A 22,703-nucleotide genomic window follows, 5' to 3' on the forward strand; every position below is an offset into this window, starting at 1 on the left:
CTCTAACGCGTCTTTTGGAGCAAAAATTAATATGAGACCCAGTCTTATATTACACTATATTATATAAGACCCAGTCTTATATTATAGTAAAATAATACTGGGTCTTATATTAAGTTTTGCTCCAAAAGATGCATTAGAGCTGACTGTCCGGCTAGGTCTTATTTCCGGGGAAACACGGTATCACATTTCTCTATAATACTGATAATATCTAACACTTCAATGGTAGTTTATAGTTATTAAATGAGCCTGTTTAATTGGTATAAACATTTGTGTAAGTTAGGTGGAGTTAAGTGAGTTTCATTTTCAGAAACTCACTCAGAAAGGTTAAATAATTTCCCCTGGATCATACAGCTAGTAAGTGGCAGCCTGAATCCTCTGACTAAAAAAAATCCTTGTGTCCCTAATATCTGACAAGCCTCTCTCTCTGTTGGCTATATCCAGATGCATTTAATTAAAGCTAGTTGTAGTTGCCCAAAAAAATGATATTCTTTTAGAAGTAAAAAAATGGAAGTTTTATGGCTAAATCATTGTAATACTATAATTGTAGTTACAGCTACTGTTGTTTTATAGCTTGTTTTACATATAGTGATATGTTCTTTTCAAATAGCGTGTTTTTAATTCTTCTAACAATTAGGTGAGGTTCATGGCATTATCCCTATTTTACAAGTGAAGAAAACTAAGACATGGAGATATTAAGATCAAACTGTAAATGAACCAGAGCAAGGAATTGAACTCAGATCTACCTGTAACAAAATCTGTAGTATAGTATTTCATTGTAAATTTTACTACTTTGTGAAAAAGCTATAGTGTAATAATGAAGTAACTGAACTAAAATGAGAAAAAATAAACCTAGAAATAATTATTCAAAAATAATCACACTCTTACCGTGTTTCCCTGAAAATAAGACCTAGCCGGAGAATCAGCTCTAATGCGTCTTTTGGAGCAAAAATTAATATAAGACCTGGTCTTATATTACATTATATTAATGTAAGACCCGGTCTTATTTACTATAATATAAGAACAATTATTTTGAATAATTATTTCTAGGCTTATATATAAGACCCGGTCTTATATTATAATAAAATAAGACCGGGTCTTATATTAATTTTTGCTCCAAAAGATGCATTAGAGCTGATTCTCCGGCTAGGTCTTATTTTTGGGGAAACACGGTAATTAGAACCAACAAGATTTACTATTTTCCTTGAACAAAAATGATTTTAAAGGTACTTCTTTGAATTTGTTTTTACCTATACTTACTAGTAGCACTATATTTTTTGTTTTACCAGCTTCTATGTTATTAATAATAAGGGATTATAAATTTTATATAGGATGGAAGGGACATACATATGGGCCACAATGACTTGTGAGGCCATGTTGTTAAGGGATAAAAGGAGCAATTCAACTGAGACTTAAGGGACACAATTTTTTCCTCTCCTCTGCTTTAAGTATGTCTTGAGATTTATCAACCTTTCTGAAAAATAGAAATACGAGTGGAGGGAAGAGAGGGAGTTTCTAAAGACAGAAAAAGCTCGTAATTACTGTTTAAGAAGACATCTGTAGAAGTTATGTAATTAAAATAATGGGGGTGGCTATATATTATTCCCTGTTTAATTATCTTTGGTGCTTAAAGCACCTAGAAACTCTAGTTGAGCTTCCTTGAAGTCTGATGTTATGTTAGAGGAGGAAGGTGGCCTCAGTATAATTTTGGAGAGACCAGTGCCATAGATTTTTGTGTCATGGGGTCGTGATTTGTGCATACCCACAGTGAAAAAGAGGGTGGTGGTTCCCATAGTTATTTTTTTGAGAATCATTATATGTAAAAGAGGTAAACTCGTTTCTAGTATTTGTGGCGATCTTCTAACTCAATGTTTCTCATGCTCAGCAGTGTTGATATTTTGGGCTGGGGGCCCCCCTTTGTTGTAGGGGGCTGTCCTGTGCACTGCAGGATGTTTGGCAGCTTCCCTGGCCTGTTTTCACTCGCTGCCAGTATAGCACTCCCCAGTTGTGACATCCAAAAATGTTTCTAGACATAGCCAAGTGTCTCTTCAGGGACAAAAATCTTCCCAGTTTGCTAACCATGGCTCCAACTAATTCTACTTCAAAATGTGTAAGACAGCAAACTCTCTCATACCTTTGATTTATCTTTCTCTAGCTAGATTTGCTATTTGGAAAAAAATATACAAGGACAAAACAATAAATACACCAGAATATGATTTTTAAATCTCAGTATTGATTTCATATATGCCAATATTCAACATTTATTTTATTTTATTTTATTTTTTAACCAATCACTTCTGTTTATTTCAGCACATAATATGCTATTTAGACCCATGGATGATACTGAGTTATAATCCTGTTTAAATATCCATAGGGTGTTTTATTTTTGCAAAGATAGGTTCTAAATATCATAAAACCAGATAGATTAATAATATACATATCAAAATTAGATTAAAAATTTAGTCATGGCTCTCATTCACTCTGTCCTGGCATTAAAGATGTTATAAAGATACATAGAATACCAGCATTTTCAGATGTAAGTGTTGTCAAAAAGTCTTTCTCTGATTTTAGCAAAGAGAAATCATCCAAATATTATTCTTTATTCTACTGACAGGATTTAATTTTGGTACGTGGTATTACTATTTCTCCTACTGTAGCAAGCTCTAGTTTTCTCAAGGCCTTTCCCCAAACTTTTCTGGAAGTAAAATACATTATTTCCAACCTTCAAATTAAAATGTTATCCTCATAAATATATGTAACATGTTGGTATACTCACATATATCCTTTTTAATTTCAAGCTAAACAAAGATATGCATTTAGAGCTATATTAACATCATTAAAGCAAAAGACAATCCAACTTAACGTCAAGAGAAAATGTGACCTTCCATACAGTGTTTGATACAGAAAATATTGATTTCGACACATTTTACTCGAAGACCAATCTGGTCACACATGGTTCAAGAACATTCAAATAATAAACCCAAAAGAAACAGATGTTAACGATTGGGCTTCCAACAGTGATGCCACACTTGCCTCTGATCTTGCCAACATAAAACCACATCCACACCTCAGTGGCCCCCAAACCATTCAGCAGAGCTTCGTTACTGTGAGCTGTTTGGAAGCTACCAGTCTGACCATTATTGACTGTTTTTATTTCAAGCTCTGAGTAGCTGTGGAGATCTCAGCAAGGGTTGGAGGAACCAGCTCCACCTTGGCATAGTGCCAGAATGTGGCCACCTGAGGCTTCGAGTAAGTGACAGCAGCGTTGACCAGCACCGGGGCCTTCTCGCTGAGGTGATGGGCAAACTGGGCCATGGTTCTAGGATGGACAGCCTGTGGCCTCAAACGGCCGGCTGAATGTCACCCCCTGGAAGCTGTTTTTTTCTTAAGGAAATACAGGCCTTCTGAGTTACCTGTACCAATGATACTTTTAACTTGGGGGAGTTTACTCATTTAATTCTGAGAACTAGAAATGTAGGAGCAGGGAGACTTTCTTTACTGATTGAGGAAACAGCTTTAGCTTAGCTGAGATTGGGAAGGACTGAAGAGAGAATATAATGGTGGAAATCATGTACTTGGCATGGCAATTTTAACAGGTTCAAGATGACCAGGTTAGCTAAGTGACTTAAGGTTATACCATCTACTTTTGTCAGTATTGAGTTCCACATCATTTCTTCTTATCATTCCGTCTCTCTCCTTACTTCCCCTCATAGCTTTCTCACCATTCCATTCTTCTTCCCAAAATCTGTTGGCTGGGACTATTTTTGGGAAACTGTGCATATGTATTCTTTTGATTCTACGTCTGCATATTGAATATGTTAGTAGTCACAAGTGTATCTATTGGTGCTTTGTTGCACTTGCTGCCAGGACCTTAATATGTATTTTAATAAAAGAATGAGCTCTATTCTGGAAGTTTAGAAACAAAGGTCAAAGAAGAGGAATCTTAATAATGTTTCTGTGCTGAGCTAAAATGGTGAATAATGAGTTAAGTTTTAGGAGATGTTTTGTTTCAGAATTGTCAACACTTCCAGAGAATGAGCACATGGCTGAATAGATTGCATATGCTTTTTATATTGAGATTTTGGGGGCCCAGTGACAGCCTCATTTAGGTATTTAACAGAGAAGTGGGTATCACAAAGGTCTGTCATTGAGTTTAAGCAATAAACTCAAGTGACTACATTCCAGTTATTCGTTATAGTATGTTGTATTCTAGAAAAATGGAAACTTTCTTAGATACATGAAATAATTGATGTGCTTAAAATTCTGGAATTTAATTACCAATATTAACTTCAAGATTTATAAGGAGGTAACCACAAACAGTTTGTGTTTCTGTAGTTCACTAGATTGATGTGAGTGGTAGAGTCAAAACTGAAAGTAAAGTCTGTTGTAGTTCAGTTTAGTGCCTTCTCTCCAGTGATACTCAGCGTTTTGGGTAATATTAATCTATATTCTTGAACTGGACAATTTTGGGTGTTTTGAAAAAATGCAATACATTTAATGGTAGAAATCTGTGATGTACTTTAAAATTTTTGAGATTTGAACTTTTTGCAAAATTCATGGTGGTAGCAGTTGGTCATATACTACAGGGTGACTTTAGGTTATATTACTGTTGTGAAATGTTGCTGCTGAATGTCACTTGAAAGGAGTATATGAATACGGGGACATGTATCTATCATTTGTTATCCAAACAAGCTAATTTTATAGAACATGTGTCTATCATTTCTAATCCAAACAAACTCATAGGTTTGCCTGGATCTTAGAGGTTGAGTGAGTTACTTCAAGTCACATAGGTACAAAGTGGCAGAGAGTGCTCATTTCAACACAGATCTGTTTAATTATATAATCCGTACTCTTTGTATTCATGTTGTAAAAGCATTGCTATTATGAGGTTGTATTTCTTAGGAATAATGACAGTAGGCAGCTCATAAATACTAACTACCTAACAGAAATGGAAATTCTTGAGGAAACTGTTGGGATCATGGAATATTATGGTACATTTAAACTGCATTTAGTTAATGTAGGTCTTTAATTTTCTGAGTTACACTAAGGGTTTATCAGAACATTTATGTTGTTTTTGGGGTAAGCATGCTAACTGTAGTTAGGCATCATTAACCTCTACACTTCTCATGTATGTTAGATACATTGCAAGTCTAATCCCTAAGTATTTGTAGTGGTAATCAGACTGTCGGGTCTTCCATCTTCTGTGGTTCCGCACCTGGTCACTTTTTTCTTTTTGCAAAGGCCACCATTTTTGTAAATTCCAATTATATTATTTAAAATGTAAAAATGTATAGCTTTATTATTGCTTAAAATGTTATTCTAGTCTTGCTGGTGTGGTACTAATACTTGGCACTTTTTTTTTTTTTTTTTACTTTGCACATTTGCTTTTTATAAACTGTCACTTTCAGGCTATGAGGAGAGTCAGGTTGCAAAGTGAATTTTCTCCTTATTAATTTGGAATTTGTTTCCTCTTAAATGCAGGTGTTTTAGCCTCTCCACAGTCTGCACCTGGAAACTTGGACAATACTAAAAGTGGAGAGACTAAAGGTAATGGAAGTGGAGGCAGCAGAGAAAATAGTACTGTAGACTTCAGCAAGGTAATTCTATCATTAACTATACGTTTTCATAATCATTCTTACTGAGAAAATCACTAGCAATGTGCCTTTATTAATATTGATTATAATAAATAGACAGGTGCTTACAAACCGGCATGTGATGCTTGTGATAAGTTAATTTAAGATCAGCTGTTGTGAGAAAGATAATCTTACAGCACTTGAGTAACTTTATGTCTTATTGGTTTTAGAAGTTCTGACAAAAGAATATGTGAATAATATAGTATTTTCATCTATACCTACCCATAGATATCATGAAACTTCAGTACCTTTTGAATTACAGTCATTTGTTCTGGAACTACCACCACTAGAAAGATTAATTCTGGGAATGATGTTACAGCAGTAGTAGTGATTCGGCCTTTTCTGGGCTGTAATGCGATCCCAGAATTACTGTCTTATGGTGTCAGTACTTTCTGGATTGTCACTGGGAAACATCGGTGCTTCCCCATGGGTAGGTAAAGGCATGAATTTAAAAACAATTCACTTATCTCAAGTATAATTTTTTAATTTTGGTAGATGAGTATTGAGCTGAAATAGAAAAAGAAATTTCAAAAAAACAGGGCAAAAACCTATAAGTTCAAATTACAGTTGAATTTAAAAAGTACTTTATGATTACTACTTCTGAATAATCGATTCTTGTGGACATTGTAATTTAATGATATTTATTTGCTATAGGATGATACTCTCTACTTATCCAATGTCAGGCACTTAATGTGATCCTTTCAAGTTAAGATTCATTTCTTGAAATCCTTTTATTTTGTGATGCAAAGTGTAAATCACATTTTGTAGAAAAGGAGTTTAAATGATGATTTGCTTTATATAACTTGCCGAGTTTCATGCTCTAAAATTTTAAAAAGCCTTGCATATGGGACATTGATTGCATAGAAAGGCTATTGTACTTTTACTTCTGTTATAAGTTGATCGTATTTTTATTGCTGCTCCTATTACTCCAGATGAGTACAAAGTGTTCAGTAATTAAATTGCAGTTTATTCTTGTTAAATGAATAAATAAATATAATTTACATTATAGATCTCCTCTAGACATGGCAGATGCCGTTTATTTTTGCTCCTCTGTCACAGTTTTACTTTTTTTTACTTGGCCTATCCTTGTGTACACCTCCTTGTCTCCTGTTGGGCAGGAGTCTGCCTCCTGGCACTGTAGTTGTGGCACACTGGGTGTGGGACTCAAGAGGCCCGCTGTAAGTGCTGGTTTTATTTTTAATAGATAGCCTTGTAAGTGGTTGTTTAGTGACTTGTGTGAAACTGCGTATAAATGAAGAAGTTCCCATACTTTGACAATATGTTTGTAACCTTTTCTTTGCAATTATACACAGACAACTAAATTTGATTATGTAGCACTGCCATATACCTATATCAATAATGGCTATTTATTTGAGTTTTGAATAAAAATAAAAACTTTTTTCCCCCCACTTAATGAAAGCCTGGGGGAGTGCCCAGCGTTCTTTAAAATAAAAAGGACTTAACAAAAAATATAAAGGGACTAAACTGCATTTCTACAATTAAATAGTAGATAATCATGAAATGAATGTTTTTTTTTAGCACTGTGTATAATTTCATGAGCCATTGTTAGTTTGTGAACTATATTTTTGTCCTTAATAGTTTTTAATGAATAGTGTTTTATTCATTGAAAATTTTCTCCACTTTGTATGTTTGATAATTTAGATCTCTGAAGTAGTAAAGATCATGACAGTTAAAACAGTTGGGAGTATTGTTTGATAGATGTGTTTTGCTTGCTTTTTTGTATTTGTCTACTCCATTCTTTGTACTTGTGAGAATTTTGGCATTTATACATTCGTTAGATCACTAGTTTTGATGAACAAATACTAGTCTTAAAAGCCTCTTTTCTTTCCTTTTCCCCTTTAAATAGTCTTAAATACCATGCAGATTTTATTTTTAATTGTTATTTATTTGTCAATAGGTTGATATGAATTTCATGAAAAAAATTCCTTCGGGAGCCGAGGCATCCAATGTTCTGGTGGGAGAAGTAGACTTTTTGGAAAGACCTATAATTGCATTTGTAAGACTGGCTCCTGCTGTTCTCCTATCAGGGTTGACTGAGGTCCCTGTTCCTACCAGGTAAAGAGTTAGTACCAATCAGGTCCAATCAGGTCCCAGAAGGTCCACAATCTAAACATTTTTATCTCCTAAAGGAACGTGTTGTTTTATGTAATAAAAGGTCTTTTAATTGTTCGTATTGTCTTTGTACCAAATGCTTTGACTATTAGAGGATAAAAAAAATGATCTTTACTTCTAGATCTAAAAATGAAAAAGAAAACAAAGCATCCCTTTTTTAAAAAAATGCTTTGCTTTTATACCTTTGTAAGAAGTTCGGTATTGCAGGAACTTTGGTTTAAAAAACAGTTCATCATTTTAGACCTATTATGTTCTGTGCAGGCACTGGAGTCAGAGAAAACGGAATTGAATCCTTGTTCTGCCACTTTTTGTGGGAAAGTCAAGCCTGACTTAAATTTTCTAAGATTCCTTGGTAAAATGAGTATAATATAATACCTCACAGGATTGATTAAATATGATAATGCCTCTGAATTAGGGAAAATACTTTGTCCTGACCTGATCAAAATCTTCAACTGTATAAATTTAATTTTAAATGAGAATAATTTTTAAAAGTTTTAAAATTATTTTTGTAATAATAAAACTGTAGAATTAATTGTAACTTGATTGAAATGTATGAACCTGTTTTTAACATGCTTTACTGGAGGTGCACTAATTGCACAGTATTAAGATAAATGAGAAAAGCAGTTCCATAGAGTCATACTGAAGTTCTCATAAAGCAGGACGATGAATACTTCTCATTTGGATAAGTGTGCATATTACTGTTTTACTGTAGTGTTAATAAGGACATAACTAAGTAGGAAGTTAAATACTTTTTATTTAGTGACTGTAAATAGATTTAAAAAATCAAATAATATGAAGTGTGATGTTAAATTTGGAGTTGTAGATAAAAATTCTTTTTCCTCCCAAAGGAATTAGTCCTTTATTTACCGTATTAGTGTCTTTATCTAGACTGTATTTTGTGGGATTGTGGATTTTTTGTGTATATTCCTTAACTATTTTATTAGACAAACCTTACTTTTAAATACTTAAGTGGGATTGGTATTCACTAATTTTATTATTTTTTATAATATTATTTTTTGTCCATACAGACCAGAAAAAATTGTTCACCCAAATTCAAAAGAATATAGAAGATGGGAAATATTACTGTAAAACATTAAATTCCTTAATTACTGTCTTCCCTAAGGAGGATGGGAAATAATAACTTGGTAGAAAGTTAATTATGAATGCCTTTCTTAGTTTTGTGATCTGCTTTCATCTGAGTAGAACTGCCATCTTTTTTTCAGTGACAGATGTGGGAGGATGGAAAAGAGGTCCAAGTGTTACTTTTGTGTTTACATTTGAATGATTTTTTTGTGATTGCTGAGATTTTTGTGTGTATGTTGTTCATGTTTAAATCTATGTATTTTAATGTTTCCTTAGGTTTTTATTTCTGTTACTGGGTCCAGCAGGCAAAGCACCACAGTACCATGAAATTGGAAGATCAATAGCCACTCTCATGACGGATGAGGTAATTAAAATACCCTTTGAAGTGGACACTTGGTTATGAAGCATATAATATCTGAAATCCCTTTGAAGTGGAGTTTCAAATCTCTTTGAAATGGACACTGCTTATGAAGCTTATAATGTATACTAAATTACGGTGCTCCTTTCTTTCATAGTAAAGCTTAAACAAATGTCCTTGCTGTCTGTACTATTATAGCTCATATTCACTCTCCAACCATTTACCTTTGTTAAGATCTTGAAGACCTTCCTGTCAGAATCAACAGATAGATAAACTCTTTGGTCTCTCACCTTTCTCCAACGTTTGAAATTATTGACCACTTTCTTGAAATTCTCTCCATCCTGGATTTTAGGATATCATTTCTTTTGGATTTTCTCAGGACTTTTATCTTTTGCCCTTTTTTCTCTCTTCTGTTTGTGAACTTCATCTGTGACCGTGATCTATGCGGATCAGGACTTTTCTCTCTGGGGGACGAGGTTTATAATAAGGTAACAGACATCTCTGCCATGAGTCCCTGAGGGATCTGAAACCCCACATATCTGGATATGCCCTCTTTTTTCTATTCTGTTTCAACCAGTTAGTCACAACCTTTACTGATTTTACCTCTTCAGTGTGCTTTGCACTTAATCTGTCATCTCCTTCCATGTCCGTGCTAATTCTCTGGTTTAGACTCTCTTACCTTCTTCCCTTTGGTGATTAAAATGGATTTTTTTTATGGGTCTATCTCTTATAGTATTTTCCTCTACACTATCCATAACATGCAGATCTGAATATATCATATCTTTGATCCAGGTGTGTCGGTGACATCCTGTTATACACCTATTTATGTTTAAACTTAAACACTTTATCATTGTGTTAATAGGGTCTATCTAATCTAGCCTCTACATACGATCAGACAATACGGTGAATGTTTAAATAAAAAAAAAAATTATTACAGTGAAAGACACTTTGCCATTAATCTCCCTCTAAATACTCCCCCTCACTTTGAACACACTTACCCATTGTTCTTGCCACTTTCTGAAGCAGTTCTGGAAGTCCTCTTTCATGAATGTCTTTAGTTGTGCTGTCATGGCTGCCTTGATGTCCTGAATCATTTTGACTTTGGGGGAGAGCCAGAAGTCTCATGGTGCCAGATCTGATGAATAAGGTGGATGTGGACCCATGGTAATATTTTTATTTGACAGAAGTTGCCGTACCAGAAGTTGCTGTACCATAAGTGACACGGAGCATTGTCATGATGGAGGATGATTTACGGCACGCTTTAAAATACACCACTCTCAACTGTAGCTCACACCCGACTGACTGCACCAAACAAGTTGAAACTTGTCACACACTGTTACTAAGGTTTGACATCCCACTTGCCGTATTGAAGATCCCTGCCTTTCCGTTGAATGGTGCTCAGGAACAGCATTCACCATATATTTTGATCACAACAGAAAGGCTCTGTGTCACACATCGCTTCTGGTATACGGCAATTTCTGTCAAATAAAAACATTATGGTGTGTCCTCATCCACCTTATTCACTGGATCAGGTACCACATGACTTCTGGCTCTTTCCCAAAGTCAAAATGACCCTGAAAGGAAAATGTTTTGAATCGATTCAGGACACTGCGGCAGTCACGACAGCACAACTAAAGACACTCAGGAAAGAGGACTTCCAGAACTGCTTCAGAAAGTGGCAAGAATGAGGGGGGTAAGTGTGTTCTAAACGAGAGGGAGTATTTTGAGGGGGATTAATGCCAATGTGTTTTTTACTATAATAAATTTTTTTTTAATGTAAGCATTCATCGTATTTTTTTATCACACCTAGTACTTCTCAAAACCTACATCCTACTACTACTCTTCACCCCTCTTTCCCCATTTTGCTCTGGGCACATTAGCTTTCTCTTCGTTGCTCAGATGTGTTATGATTATTTCTACCTCTGGACATTTACAACTGCTGTTTCCTTTGCCTGAGTGCTCTTCCACCATCTCCACCTCACTCCACTACCCAATGCATGTGTTTGTCCCTCATTTCTTTCAGATTTCTCCCAGTTACCTCCTCTAAGAGACCTTCCTTTGCCTTGCTTTATTTTTATCAGAGCGTTTATTGTTACCTGCAGATGTATACATGTGATTAACTTGTTTCACTGTCTTTCACCTTGGTTCTTGAGTGCAGCGTCCATTGCCCTATACACACGGTGCTTGGATTTGTGCCTGGCAAATAGTAGGCGTCCAGTATATATAAGTGATCAAATAAATTAATTATTTAAGTAAAACTGTTTGCATATCCATGATTGCAAACTTTAGGATAAATGACATTACTATATCCCATAAGTGAACTGATATGCTATTATATTTTATTTTGTAATGAATTACTGAGTATAATACTATTTCTCTTTTTAAAAATTTCTCTTTTAAAAAGTTTCTCTTTTAAAAAATTGTTTTGTCTTACATCACTATTTTCTTTTGTTGTTTGATTGTTACTGTTAATTTATCTAATGATACTGATAGTGGGTTATTTTTTATAGTTGCTGTTCGGGGTGGGATAGAGACCTGTTTGGGTAAGAGGTTAGGTAATTATCTTTATTGCAGACTTATCTATGATATCTAAAGTGGATTTACTATGTAGAGTTTTCTTTCAACTTTAAAGTCCTTTTACTCATTTTTTTTTCTTTAGATATTTCATGATGTAGCTTATAAAGCAAAAGACAGAAATGACCTCTTATCTGGAATTGATGAATTTTTAGACCAAGTAACTGTCCTACCTCCAGGAGAGTGGGATCCTTCTATACGCATAGAGCCACCAAAAAGTGTTCCTTCTCAGGTAAGAATGTACAATTCTTTGAGTTACTTAAAAAAATATTTTGAATACTTTATACATTTTCAAAAATGAAAACTATAGAAAGAGGTACAGTCAGGGAAGTTGTACCCCAGCATGTCCCCTTTACATTTTTATCCCTATACCTACCGCTTGTGGGTTGCCATTTGTTACTCGTTTTTCGTTTATCCTTTTAGTTTTTATTCAGTACAAAGAAATAGGAATATATAGTCTTATTTCCTCCTCTTAGCAAACGTTGACATACTACATGTATTGTTCTGCACCTTGCTTTAATCATAAAACAATATATCTTGGAGATCTGATTATAAGAAATAATAGAAATATTTCTTATTCTTTTTCTCATAGCTTTGTTGTATTCCATTTATGGGTATATCATAGTTTATTCTATTCCTGGGCTCAGGTTGTTTGCAGTCTTTTGCTATTACAAACCCTATCATAGTATTCATATGCCATATTAGTCTTGTGCAGATGTATCTCTAGGATAGGTTCCCAAAAATAGGAATGCTGGCTCACATGGGAATTTATAATTTTCGTAGATATTACCAGAATCTCTTTTTAATCACGATGAACTATTTTGGACTCCCACAGTGATGTATGTTCTTATGTCCCTACAGACTTACTAACACAATATGTTGTCAAACTGTTTAGTATTTGTCAATCTGGTAGATATCTTTATCTTACTATATTGGGTAGTTTAATATGGGTTTTAATTTGCATTTTTGTAATTAATAAGGTTGACTATTCCTGAACATTTTTTGTTCATTGCCCTCTACCACATTTTTTTTTTTTTAACATTTAAATTGATCATTGATCCTTTGAAATTCATCATGTATATTATGGTATATTATGTGGAGTATGCATTCAGCTTTATCTTTTTTTCTAAATTGTTGTCTGTCTCAATTTATTACAAAATTAAGCATTACTCCCTTTGAATGGTGATGTTGCCTTTCTCATTTACTAAATTTCCATATGCATGCAGGTCTTTTGTGGAATTTATTTTCCATTGGTGTATTCTATTCATGGACCAATTCCATACTTTAATTTTTGAGGCTTTCTGGCATATCTTAGTATCCGGCAGGTCTAGATTCATTCTTGACCCCTCTCTTACTGTTTTTCTGAATTTCCTTGGCCATCTTTGCATATTTATTTTTCTATGTAAGCTTTAAAATCAGCTTTCTATTTACAGAAATAAAACCTGATTAAAAAAAATTGTGACGGCAGTTAAATTTCTAAGTGAACTGAGGGAAACTTGACATTTTTGTAACATTGAATCTATTCCAGAACATGGTATACCTTTCCCCAGTTGTTTTCCTATTTCAACTCAGTTTTTGTGTCCTTAAGGAATATTATATAAAGTTCTCCTTATCTACACTTTTCCATGCTTCTTGGTGAGTGTGTGTATTCATAAGTATTTTGTCTTTATTGTTGCTATTGTAAATGAAGTCTTTGTTCCATTACATCTTCTGTTTGTTACTTTATATATATGAAGGCCTTTTGTTACTGTATATTTCTTTTTTATCCTACTATCTTTCTTAATTTATTTATTGCATATATTTTCAGTCATATCTGCAGTAAGAGATAATTTTATCCTTCCTTTTTAAATTTGTATACCTCTATGTATTCTGTTGTCTAATTGTATTGACTAAAATCTCTAATAGTGTTAAGTAGTAGGTGACTTTAAATGGGCATTTCTTATCTGTTTCTAACTGTAGTCAAGTGTCTAGTGTTTCTCTCATTAAGTTTCTGACACTGGAACCAAAATACACATTTTATCATGTTAGGAAAGTACCCTAATTTCTATTTATATGAAATTTTTAATGTAAGTGGACATTGAGTTTTGTCAAAAGGCGTTTTTGTGATCATATGAGTTTTATTTATCAGAGTAAAACATTAATAGATTCTTTAATATGAAAACACTCTTGCATTGTTGGAATAAACCCAACTTGTGCTTTGAAGTGCTGGTAATCTATGTCTAGTAGTTTATTTAAGTTGTTTCCATCTCTCTAAGTTGATTGGTCTATAGATTTTTGTGCAGTCTTCATGTTTTGATATCATTGTTACATTTGTTTCATAAAAAGAAATGTTAAGTTTTCCTTTTTCTGTGATCTTAAAACTTTAAATGGCTTGGAATAATTTGGTTCTAAAAGTTGGAAGAATTCTTTTTTAAAGAATTCTGAGCTTGAATCTTTTGTTGGATGGTAGGCTTCTACGACTTGCTTATTTCTTCCATGGAAATTGGTTTATGTAAGCTTCTTATGTTTCCTGGGGTCAGTTTTGGTAAGTTACATTTTCCTAGAAAATTATTATTTCCCTCTTTTCTGGTGTCAGTTTTGGGAAATTATGTTTTCCTAGTATGTTACCCATTTCACCAAGGTTTTAAATTTTATTTTCATAGGATGTACAGTATAGTCTCTCTTTATATGATATATATATATATATATATATATATATATATATATATATATATATACACACACACACACATATATATCATATATATACAAAATTTGTATATATATGTATATATATGTGTATATGTATACACACACACACACACACACATATATACAAAATTTCCTTCAGTTGTGGTTTGTGAAGTTCCTCTTTGGCATAGCTTTTGCTATGTATTAGCTAATGGCCTATCGTATTTTTCAAATAGAACAGCTTTTAAAATTTATTTAGTTCTCCTTTTTAAAAACTATTTGGTTTTCTAACTCAATTTCTTAACTTAGCTGTTTTATTTCATTCCTTTCACTTTCCTTCAGGAAAGATTTTTGTTACTGTTGTTTGTTTTCACAGTTCCTGTGTTAGATGCTTAATTCATTCACTTTTATTCTGTCATTTTTTTTAAATATAAGTGCTTAATTTTCTTGAATGATGCTTTTGTTGCATCACATAGATTGTGATATATAGTATTTTCCATTATTTTTGTTTTCTAGGAATTCTATAATTTTTATTTTCTCTTTCTGCAATGAGCTAAGATGCAATTTAATTTTTAATTTTGATATATTCAAATGGTAATCTTATGATTATAGATAAGTCTTTCTACTGTATAAATATTGAACATATAAACCAGATAGTGTATGTTTATAGTTCATCCAGAGCCTTTGACACAGGGGACCTTCTGGGATGAACAATCCCCCACTGTCATCTTTTTCTCCCTGCTCCCCTCCCCTCCCCTCCCCTCCCCTCCCCTCCCCTCCCCTCCTCTCCCTTCCCCTCCCCTCCTCTCCCTTCCCCTCCCCTCCCCCTCCCTCTCCTCTCCTCTCCTCTCCTTTCTTCTCCTCCCTTCTCTTCCCCTCCCCTCCCCTCCCCCTCCCTCTCCTCTCCTCTCCTCTCCTCCCTTCTCTTCCCCTCCCCTCCCCTCCTCTCTCCTCTCCCTCTCCTTTTTGGCCCAGCAACCTCTGACTTCTGGAAGTAACAAATTAAAAGCTCACTTCTTTCTCTTCAAGTGAGGGGGCAGAATCCTTTATCATGAGAATAATACTCTTGAATTTATAATAAAATATAATGGGAAATTGATTTTTATTAAAATGTGTTTAACAAACAACTGTTAAGCTACTTATATTTTAAGGGAAAAGAAAAATCACATTTACTTTTTCTTAATGTAAAGTACATTTTCAGTAGTTAACATGAGAAATATTTTAAAAATTCTGGTTGGTAAGATGCTTTATTGGATATTTATGTTCCTATGTTGAAGAGTAATTTGAAATGGTGTGTATGCATGTGTTTTATGGTATATTTGGTATTAGAATACAAAATGGAAAAAGCCAATCATAAATTTAAAATGTTTCAATTTATTTATAGAGATGAATATTAGATTCTGTTCTAAAGTACAGTGTATTTAAAGTTGACATTTACTTTAGGAAGCATTTTTTTCTAGGAGCAATAATTAAATATATATCCAGCGTGAGAGCTCGTGTTTCCTCTAATTGAAGATGCCGTCTCAGCTTTCTTAAAACAGAATTCTGAAAGGTTTTCTTTTTTTTTTTTTTTTTTCTCATGAAATGCAGGAAAAGAGAAAGATTCCTGTATTTCCCAATGGGTCCGCCCCCAGTTCGGGTGAGATTTCTAAAGAAGCTGCTCATCATGCTGGGCCTGAGCTCCAGAGGACTGGACGGTGGGTACACATCCTGATACCGTGTGGGTGTCTGTTTGAGACTAGGGGTTGATTTGATGAAAAAGGCATAAACAGTCTTTTTCTTGGCAAATATTTGAAACCTAATCTTATACAGTATTCTTTTTTTCATATTTAAAAAGATGTACCTTGTGGTATATAGGGATATGATACTAAGGAAAATTAATATGCATCTTAAAGTAATTTTACTAGTATACACTTGGGTTCTGCATGTCAAACTTTAATTTAAAATGAAAATGTTAGGCACCACACGTTAAGAGTATTGCACAGTTATATAGTAGGTTAATTTACATTAATTTACAAGAAGGTTCTTGAAGAAAGTGTGGAGTCTGATTACAATTCTCCATGTGAAGTTGGAGAATTATGGGAATAGAGAGGAGTGATAACCAAGGTGTTTTATGTGTGCAGACTTAAAACTCTTAAATGAGCATTGTATCATGAGATAATGTAAAATTAGATCAATATACTTAAACCGTGGTAATGATCTCCGGAAACCTATTTAGAAAAATTATTGAAGTTCTTCATTTTAGAAATAAAGAATAGAAATATTGCGAGGTGCAAACATTGTTTTAAAATATTTTTGTAGAACTAGAGAAATGTTATGGTATCTTTATATTGTAGAAAATCATGTGGATATTGATACTGTTTCGTCCACTGGTTGTCGCTGTGTAAGCAAAAGTCTTGAATCTTAAATGTTTGTTTAAAAAAACCACTCTATTAGAGAGATTAATGACACGCCTAAAGAACACTATATAGAAGTAAAATAACAATTGGCATACTGAATGTAAATTTTAGAGAAGCTTAAACTCACAGTTAATTTATTTACCAATATATTAGTCTCTGTGAATATAAGAGAGAATAAGACTCTGTACCTGTGTGCAAGGTGCTGGTCTGATAGTAGATATTGTTATTATTATTTTCTCAAACTTCAAACTGAAATAGGGTTGGTCACTGAGAAGTACCAAAGTCACCATTGATCTCACCATCCCCTGAGAGCCTCATATGTAAACTGTTAAATAATCAATTACTGGTTTGATGATGTAGTTTCATTTTCTCTATCATAATTGGCACCTCTTTTATTGCAAGTTGATTCCCCCTGCTGTCAGAGTATTTACAGGATAACTTCTACTTGTCAATGTGCGTTTAGGATCTATTTCAATATTAACCTAAAAAAATGAGAATGATAAAGCTTTAAAAACAGCCAAAGCATTTGAAAACATAAGGTTAACTTTTTGGTGTGTTTTCTATAGTAGGGATTTGAATGATTATATGTTTTTGAGTCAACAAAACCTTTTTGAATTATTGATTTGTCACCAGTATTTATTGAGTCCCAACTTTGTCTCAGGTAGTATTCGACACACTGGAGATGATGGCAGTGAACAAGAAAAAGTCTGCCCCTCACAGAGCTTAATTTTAGTGGAAGGCTTTCAAGTTAGATACCCAACAGTCGGATTAAAAACAAAACGAAACACTGAAATGATACAGCTTTGATGTGCACAGATAGTTTTAAATTTTCTAATTAAAACCTCTTTTATTAATGTGCACACTAGTTTGCTTATATATACAGTAAATTACATACACTAAGTAGTTTTTAGGCTTTTTTCCTGGACCAGAAATATTTATGTGATTAAAGTACTAATTTTAAAAATAATTAAAATTACTTAATTCACTACTGAGTGCATCTAAGTACAGCATACTCTATTCATACTAAACGGTATTTGGGAGCTCATGATTTATATTATAATTGCCTTCCTGGTATTTCTGACTCTTGCCTTTAAGATTTGTCATGTAGATAATAAGTAGAATTGCTTATGTACATTTTTATGAGTGGGTTGTTAGGTATTATTTATTTTTAATGTACATTTCCTTGCACTGTGGTAATGATCTCTGGAAACATAGTTGGAAAAATTGTTGAAGTTGTTCATTTTTGAAATAAAGAATAGAAATATTGCCAGGTGCAAGCATTGTCTTAAATTACATTGTGTCTGAAATTACATTTACTCATATAAAATCATTTGTCTGCAGTGTTTTCAGTATATAGTCCATAAAATACAGATGTTTATGTCTCTTTTAACTGAATGAGATCTGCCTTTCCTTTACCAATGGATTAGATTAAATGAGTGTCTCTTCTATAATTTATACCATGATTTAAATAGGATATTAATTTTGTTTACAAAACACTAGACACCAGCAGTTTTATGTAGCCCATAGTTTTAGTTTGAAATAGCTAGAATCCTCTAGTGTACAGTTTGACGAGTTTCATCTCACCTATTTAGGCTTTTTGGTGGTTTGATACTTGACATCAAAAGGAAAGCACCTTTTTTCTTGAGTGACTTCAAGGATGCATTAAGTCTGCAGTGCCTGGCCTCGATTCTTTTCCTATACTGTGCCTGTATGTCTCCTGTAATCACTTTTGGAGGGCTGCTTGGAGAAGCTACAGAAGGCAGAATAGTGAGTACAAAGATTGGTAGCGGCCAGGCTCTTAGCTCTTCAGAGGCAAGTGTCTGTGTGCATTTGTCTCACTATTCATACTTTTATTTGAAGAGTCTACCCACAGCATGATTAACCAGTCCCAAAGCAGACTTCCCCCAGAGGTAATTGCTATGGAAAACATGGGGAAGCCATATGAACAGGAGAAGATGCACAGTTGAGGTAAAAAAAAAAAAAAAAAAAAAAAAAGAAGAAGAAGAAAAGAAAGAAAAAAAGAAAAACAAAAGTTTATCCCGGCTTGCTGGATGAATGGTTTTATACATTTGAGTAAAAGGCTTGTATTGTCTATGTGGGGGAGAGGGGTCGGGTTGGGGGAGACCAAATGAACTGATTCTGTGTGGGTCAGGGGTGGGGGAATTTATCACCGGGGCTACTTCATACCCTGTAAGGCATCATAGGATTAGTTAGAGCCATGTGATTAATATTAACCCCTCAGCCCTGGAGGGTAGGCCTGGACTGCACTATTTGGAAGAAGAGAACGTAATTGTGGACAATGACGGATTTCTGAAGTGGTGCTTACTTTAATTTTGTTATTAAATTAATGTGGAAGTAGTTAAAGCTTTCATTGGCAAGTATAACGGAAAACTGTATCCATAATTCAATATGACTAAAATGAAAGTTATGCTTTTTCTTGGTAATGTACTAGGTGCTGTGGGAGGTATAACCAAATAGTGCTTTGTAAAATCTGGAAGATTTTCTTGTTTGTTTATATATATTATAATGGATTTAAATGAGATGATTTGTAATTCTTACCTGTATTTTATTTAATTACATTTACTCTTGGGAGAAATTTATTTTTTAACAGATAAAATGTTAAACAATAGCCAAAGTTAAGTAGTGATAATTATTTAATTAAAATATTTCATGAGCTGAACATGAGATAAACCTGACACTTGAAATTTCCTTTCAACTCCAACTTATTTCTGATTGATTAGATTCTTTTACCTTATTCTGTAATTACTGTATCAAAGGTACATATTTTTTGTAAGTTGCTTTATGTGCTGTCGTAGGTCGTACATCTGACTCTGCTGGTCCTTGTGGAAATGTGTCTTAGCTGTTACCATCATGGAAATGCTGCTTTGCTTTTGGACTATTACTCACTGCCTGCCTGTCTCACCCTGCTATTTAATGCCTTGTGCATGTGATACTACTTTAGGCACTGGAGGCGTATAGACAAGTGTAACACGAGCATGTGTCTTCTGTCCTGAGGAATCCTAACCTAAGAAAGAAAAGATAAGATAGTATATACGTAGTTACTATGTCATAGGGTGCTGTACCACAGGAGGGAGATAAAGGGAAGGGCTGAAGTAATAGGCAACTCAAGAGTGTTATGGAGGAAAATGATACGGAAATGATGTGTTTGTTTTCAGATGCTTTATTGGAACTTCAAGTAGAAAAGGAGGCATTAGGAGGTGGAGTTGCAGAGTTTATACTGTTAAGGAAGAAATGAATAGATTGGGAATGGTTCACATGCAAGTGGGGGTTGAACCAGAATAGATGAGGTTAACAAAGGAGATCATTTATAGGGAGAAGAAGAAAATGGGAAGTTACATTTATGAACTGGAGGAGGGATGAGAATGAAGGGGAGAATGGCCCAGCAAATTAGACACAGGCACAGTCAGAGCTCTGAAAGAAGAATCAGGATGATGTAATATTGCAAAAACCAAAATACGTTTTGAGAAGGAGGAAAGACTGGCAGGGAGTGTTCAGTGCCGTGCAGTGTGTGGAGAAGTACATGGGGGAGATAAGAGGAGTGCTTGTGATGGGTGAAAAGGAAACTCCTGAATGTGGGGTAGGAAAGGCAGGTAGTGGGGCTGTCATCTCTTTAGGGAAAGACATGGTTCAGTTTCTGAACGAACATAGAAACACTTTCAAAATTAGAAGAAAAAATAGGTCTGGGTAAAGGACCTAGTAAATGTGGCAATAAGAGTTTGAGGGATGGTGAAAGGAAGGTCTTCATGTGGCTGTTTCTGCTTTTTCCATAGAACAGTTGGAGAGGGAAACGTAATTTTGTTTCCATCTGCCCCCTGTTAGCGTCTATTTCATCTCTGCTCTTTTTCTCAGTGTTCTGCTTTCTATCTCGAGATACCGTTTAGACATTTTTTCCTTTGGCTTGAGCTCTGCCTAAATTCATTCTTAAATATTAACATTCTGTCTGAATAAAAGGATTTTATAATGGCTTAGCCGTGTCTTTTAGGACAAACTTTGTCTACGGCCCGGAAGACAGATTGCTCTCTTACAATTAACGAATATATTGTTAATATGAACACTTTTGCATTTTGCCAGATGTCAAGTTTGTATGCGGGTTTGATCCAACTTTTTTACTAATAGTTGAACACAACTTTTACTGCATACTATTGTTTTGTGATTTTGGTTGTGGAAGATGCTGTTATTGCTGATAGATGAGATTTGCTACCATTTGATTGAGTGCATTCTGTATGTCAGATTCCAGCCTTGCTAGGTGGTTTCACAGATACTGCTTCATTAAGTTCTCCTGGCCATCATCAGCCCCATTTAAAAATGAGAAAGGCTGGGCTCCAAAAGTTATAGGTATGTCCATGGCTTAACACCTAGTAGGACAACCTGGTTCTCAAGCCCTGCTCTTGGCTGCGTCCCCTTTCCTGGAGGGCTGTCACAAGCGCCTTCTCCCGGCCTGAGCCCATGAAGGGTTTTACCTTTCCTGATAGAGCACTCCAGTTGGCCTTCTATGTGTGAGTGGTAGACTGTTCTTTCCTTTCCTTGCTGATCACTCCTCTCTGTCCATGGCTTAGCCTGTACCTTACTATCCAATAACCTAGTGAGAGTATAATGGTGGTGGTGGTATAAAATTGGCTTACTAGCTTTGATTTACAATTGCTGCGTCTTTTCATTTTCCCATTTTTATCCTTTGTTACCAATCTTGAATCATGTTCGTAATAAGATACTTCCTCCTTTATGGTTGCTGTGAGTTTTTTAAAAGAGATTTTCCTTCCGTTTTATTTATGTTCAGCATTTCATTTTTGAAATCTATGGGTTAAACCTATCATGTTAATGTCTTTAAAATGTGTGGAAAATTGCTCTTTAGAAATCAATTTGAAAGCAATAGGATCACTTGCTAATATCTCACGTACCTGTTCGAAGGAGTCTTTTTCTAACACACAATATTGAGTATTTAATGTTTCCTATTTTTTAAGTGAACTATTTCAGATGTATGAAAATATTCAACATAATGTATACATCTTTGTACTCACCACAGGCTAAGAAATAAAACATCTATAGATAGAATTGAAGCCTCTATGCCTGTCTTCCATTTACTCCCTCTTCCTTTCCTTTCACTGTATTGAGGTTTGAATTATGGTTGACTGTAAAAGTTTACTTTTAATATGCAAAAACACAGCAATTTTCCTTATGTATTTAAAATGTATTTGTAATTTTCCATATTTAAAATGTAAATGTGAGACTCAAAGTTGTGGTGGTTTTACAGTTTAACTACTTGATTAGTATTTTTATTTTCCAGATGTCTATTACATGTATTATAATAGGTTAGAGATATGTTTATGATGTATTGCTTTTATTCATTTCTTTTTCCCTTAAACAGAGTGCAATAGAATCTCTTTTTGGAGCATCACTAACTGGGATTGCCTATTCGTTGTTTGCTGGGCAACCTTTAACAATATTGGGGAGTACAGGTCCAGTTTTAGTGTTTGAAAAAATTTTATTTAAATTCTGCAGGTACGTAATAGTTACATACTTGTCACATGTGTTTGCATATGTATATAATTATATATCATTGTTTATTAACTTTAGGTAAAAGTACATTATATATTTAATAGCTGAAAAAGAAGATCTGATCTCTCTCTCTCTCTCTCTCTCTATATATATATATGTATTTAATATTTTTGTGTTACTCTGGCCCCTATCATTAGCTCTGCCCCAATTACCTAGAGAATAAAATCAATGGATTTTAGTACTGGTAAGCAAATCCTTTGAGGGGCAATACAAATCCTTTGAGCAAGCAAATTTCCACCCGGTAAGAAGGTATTCATCTGAATTGTTTGTTAGATGGCATAT

General features: G+C 34.3%; 1 protein-coding gene and 1 pseudogene across 19 annotated transcripts in view; one reads left to right on the forward strand and one right to left on the reverse strand.

Annotated features, from left to right (window-relative positions):
• The window catches only part of SLC4A7 (solute carrier family 4 member 7), a 98,722-nt gene that overhangs the window by 52,712 nt on the left and 23,307 nt on the right, over positions 1-22,703 (forward strand). For 10 of the 19 annotated variants that reach the window (XM_074312738.1, XM_019745259.2, XM_074312736.1 and 7 more), the window contains 7 exons: positions 5,479-5,594; positions 7,549-7,706; positions 9,123-9,210; positions 11,864-12,010; positions 16,039-16,145; positions 18,440-18,614; positions 22,231-22,364. In XM_074312738.1, coding sequence (XP_074168839.1) covers positions 5,479-5,594; positions 7,549-7,706; positions 9,123-9,210; positions 11,864-12,010; positions 16,039-16,145; positions 18,440-18,614; positions 22,231-22,364 — 925 coding nt within the window. Of the gene's footprint in view, positions 1-5,478; positions 5,595-6,748; positions 6,809-7,548; positions 7,707-9,122; positions 9,211-11,863; positions 12,011-16,038; positions 16,146-18,439; positions 18,615-22,230; positions 22,365-22,703 lie in introns of all 19 variants that reach the window. The other 9 variants (XM_019745254.2, XM_019745246.2, XM_074312735.1 and 6 more) reach the window with 1 other exon arrangement.
• On the reverse strand, positions 2,924-3,312 carry LOC141567189 (ATP synthase F(0) complex subunit g, mitochondrial pseudogene; annotated as a pseudogene).

Source organism: Rhinolophus sinicus, linkage group LG10, assembly GCF_036562045.2.
Source record: "Rhinolophus sinicus isolate RSC01 linkage group LG10, ASM3656204v1, whole genome shotgun sequence".
In the NCBI taxonomy this organism is placed as follows: domain Eukaryota; kingdom Metazoa; phylum Chordata; class Mammalia; order Chiroptera; family Rhinolophidae; genus Rhinolophus; species Rhinolophus sinicus.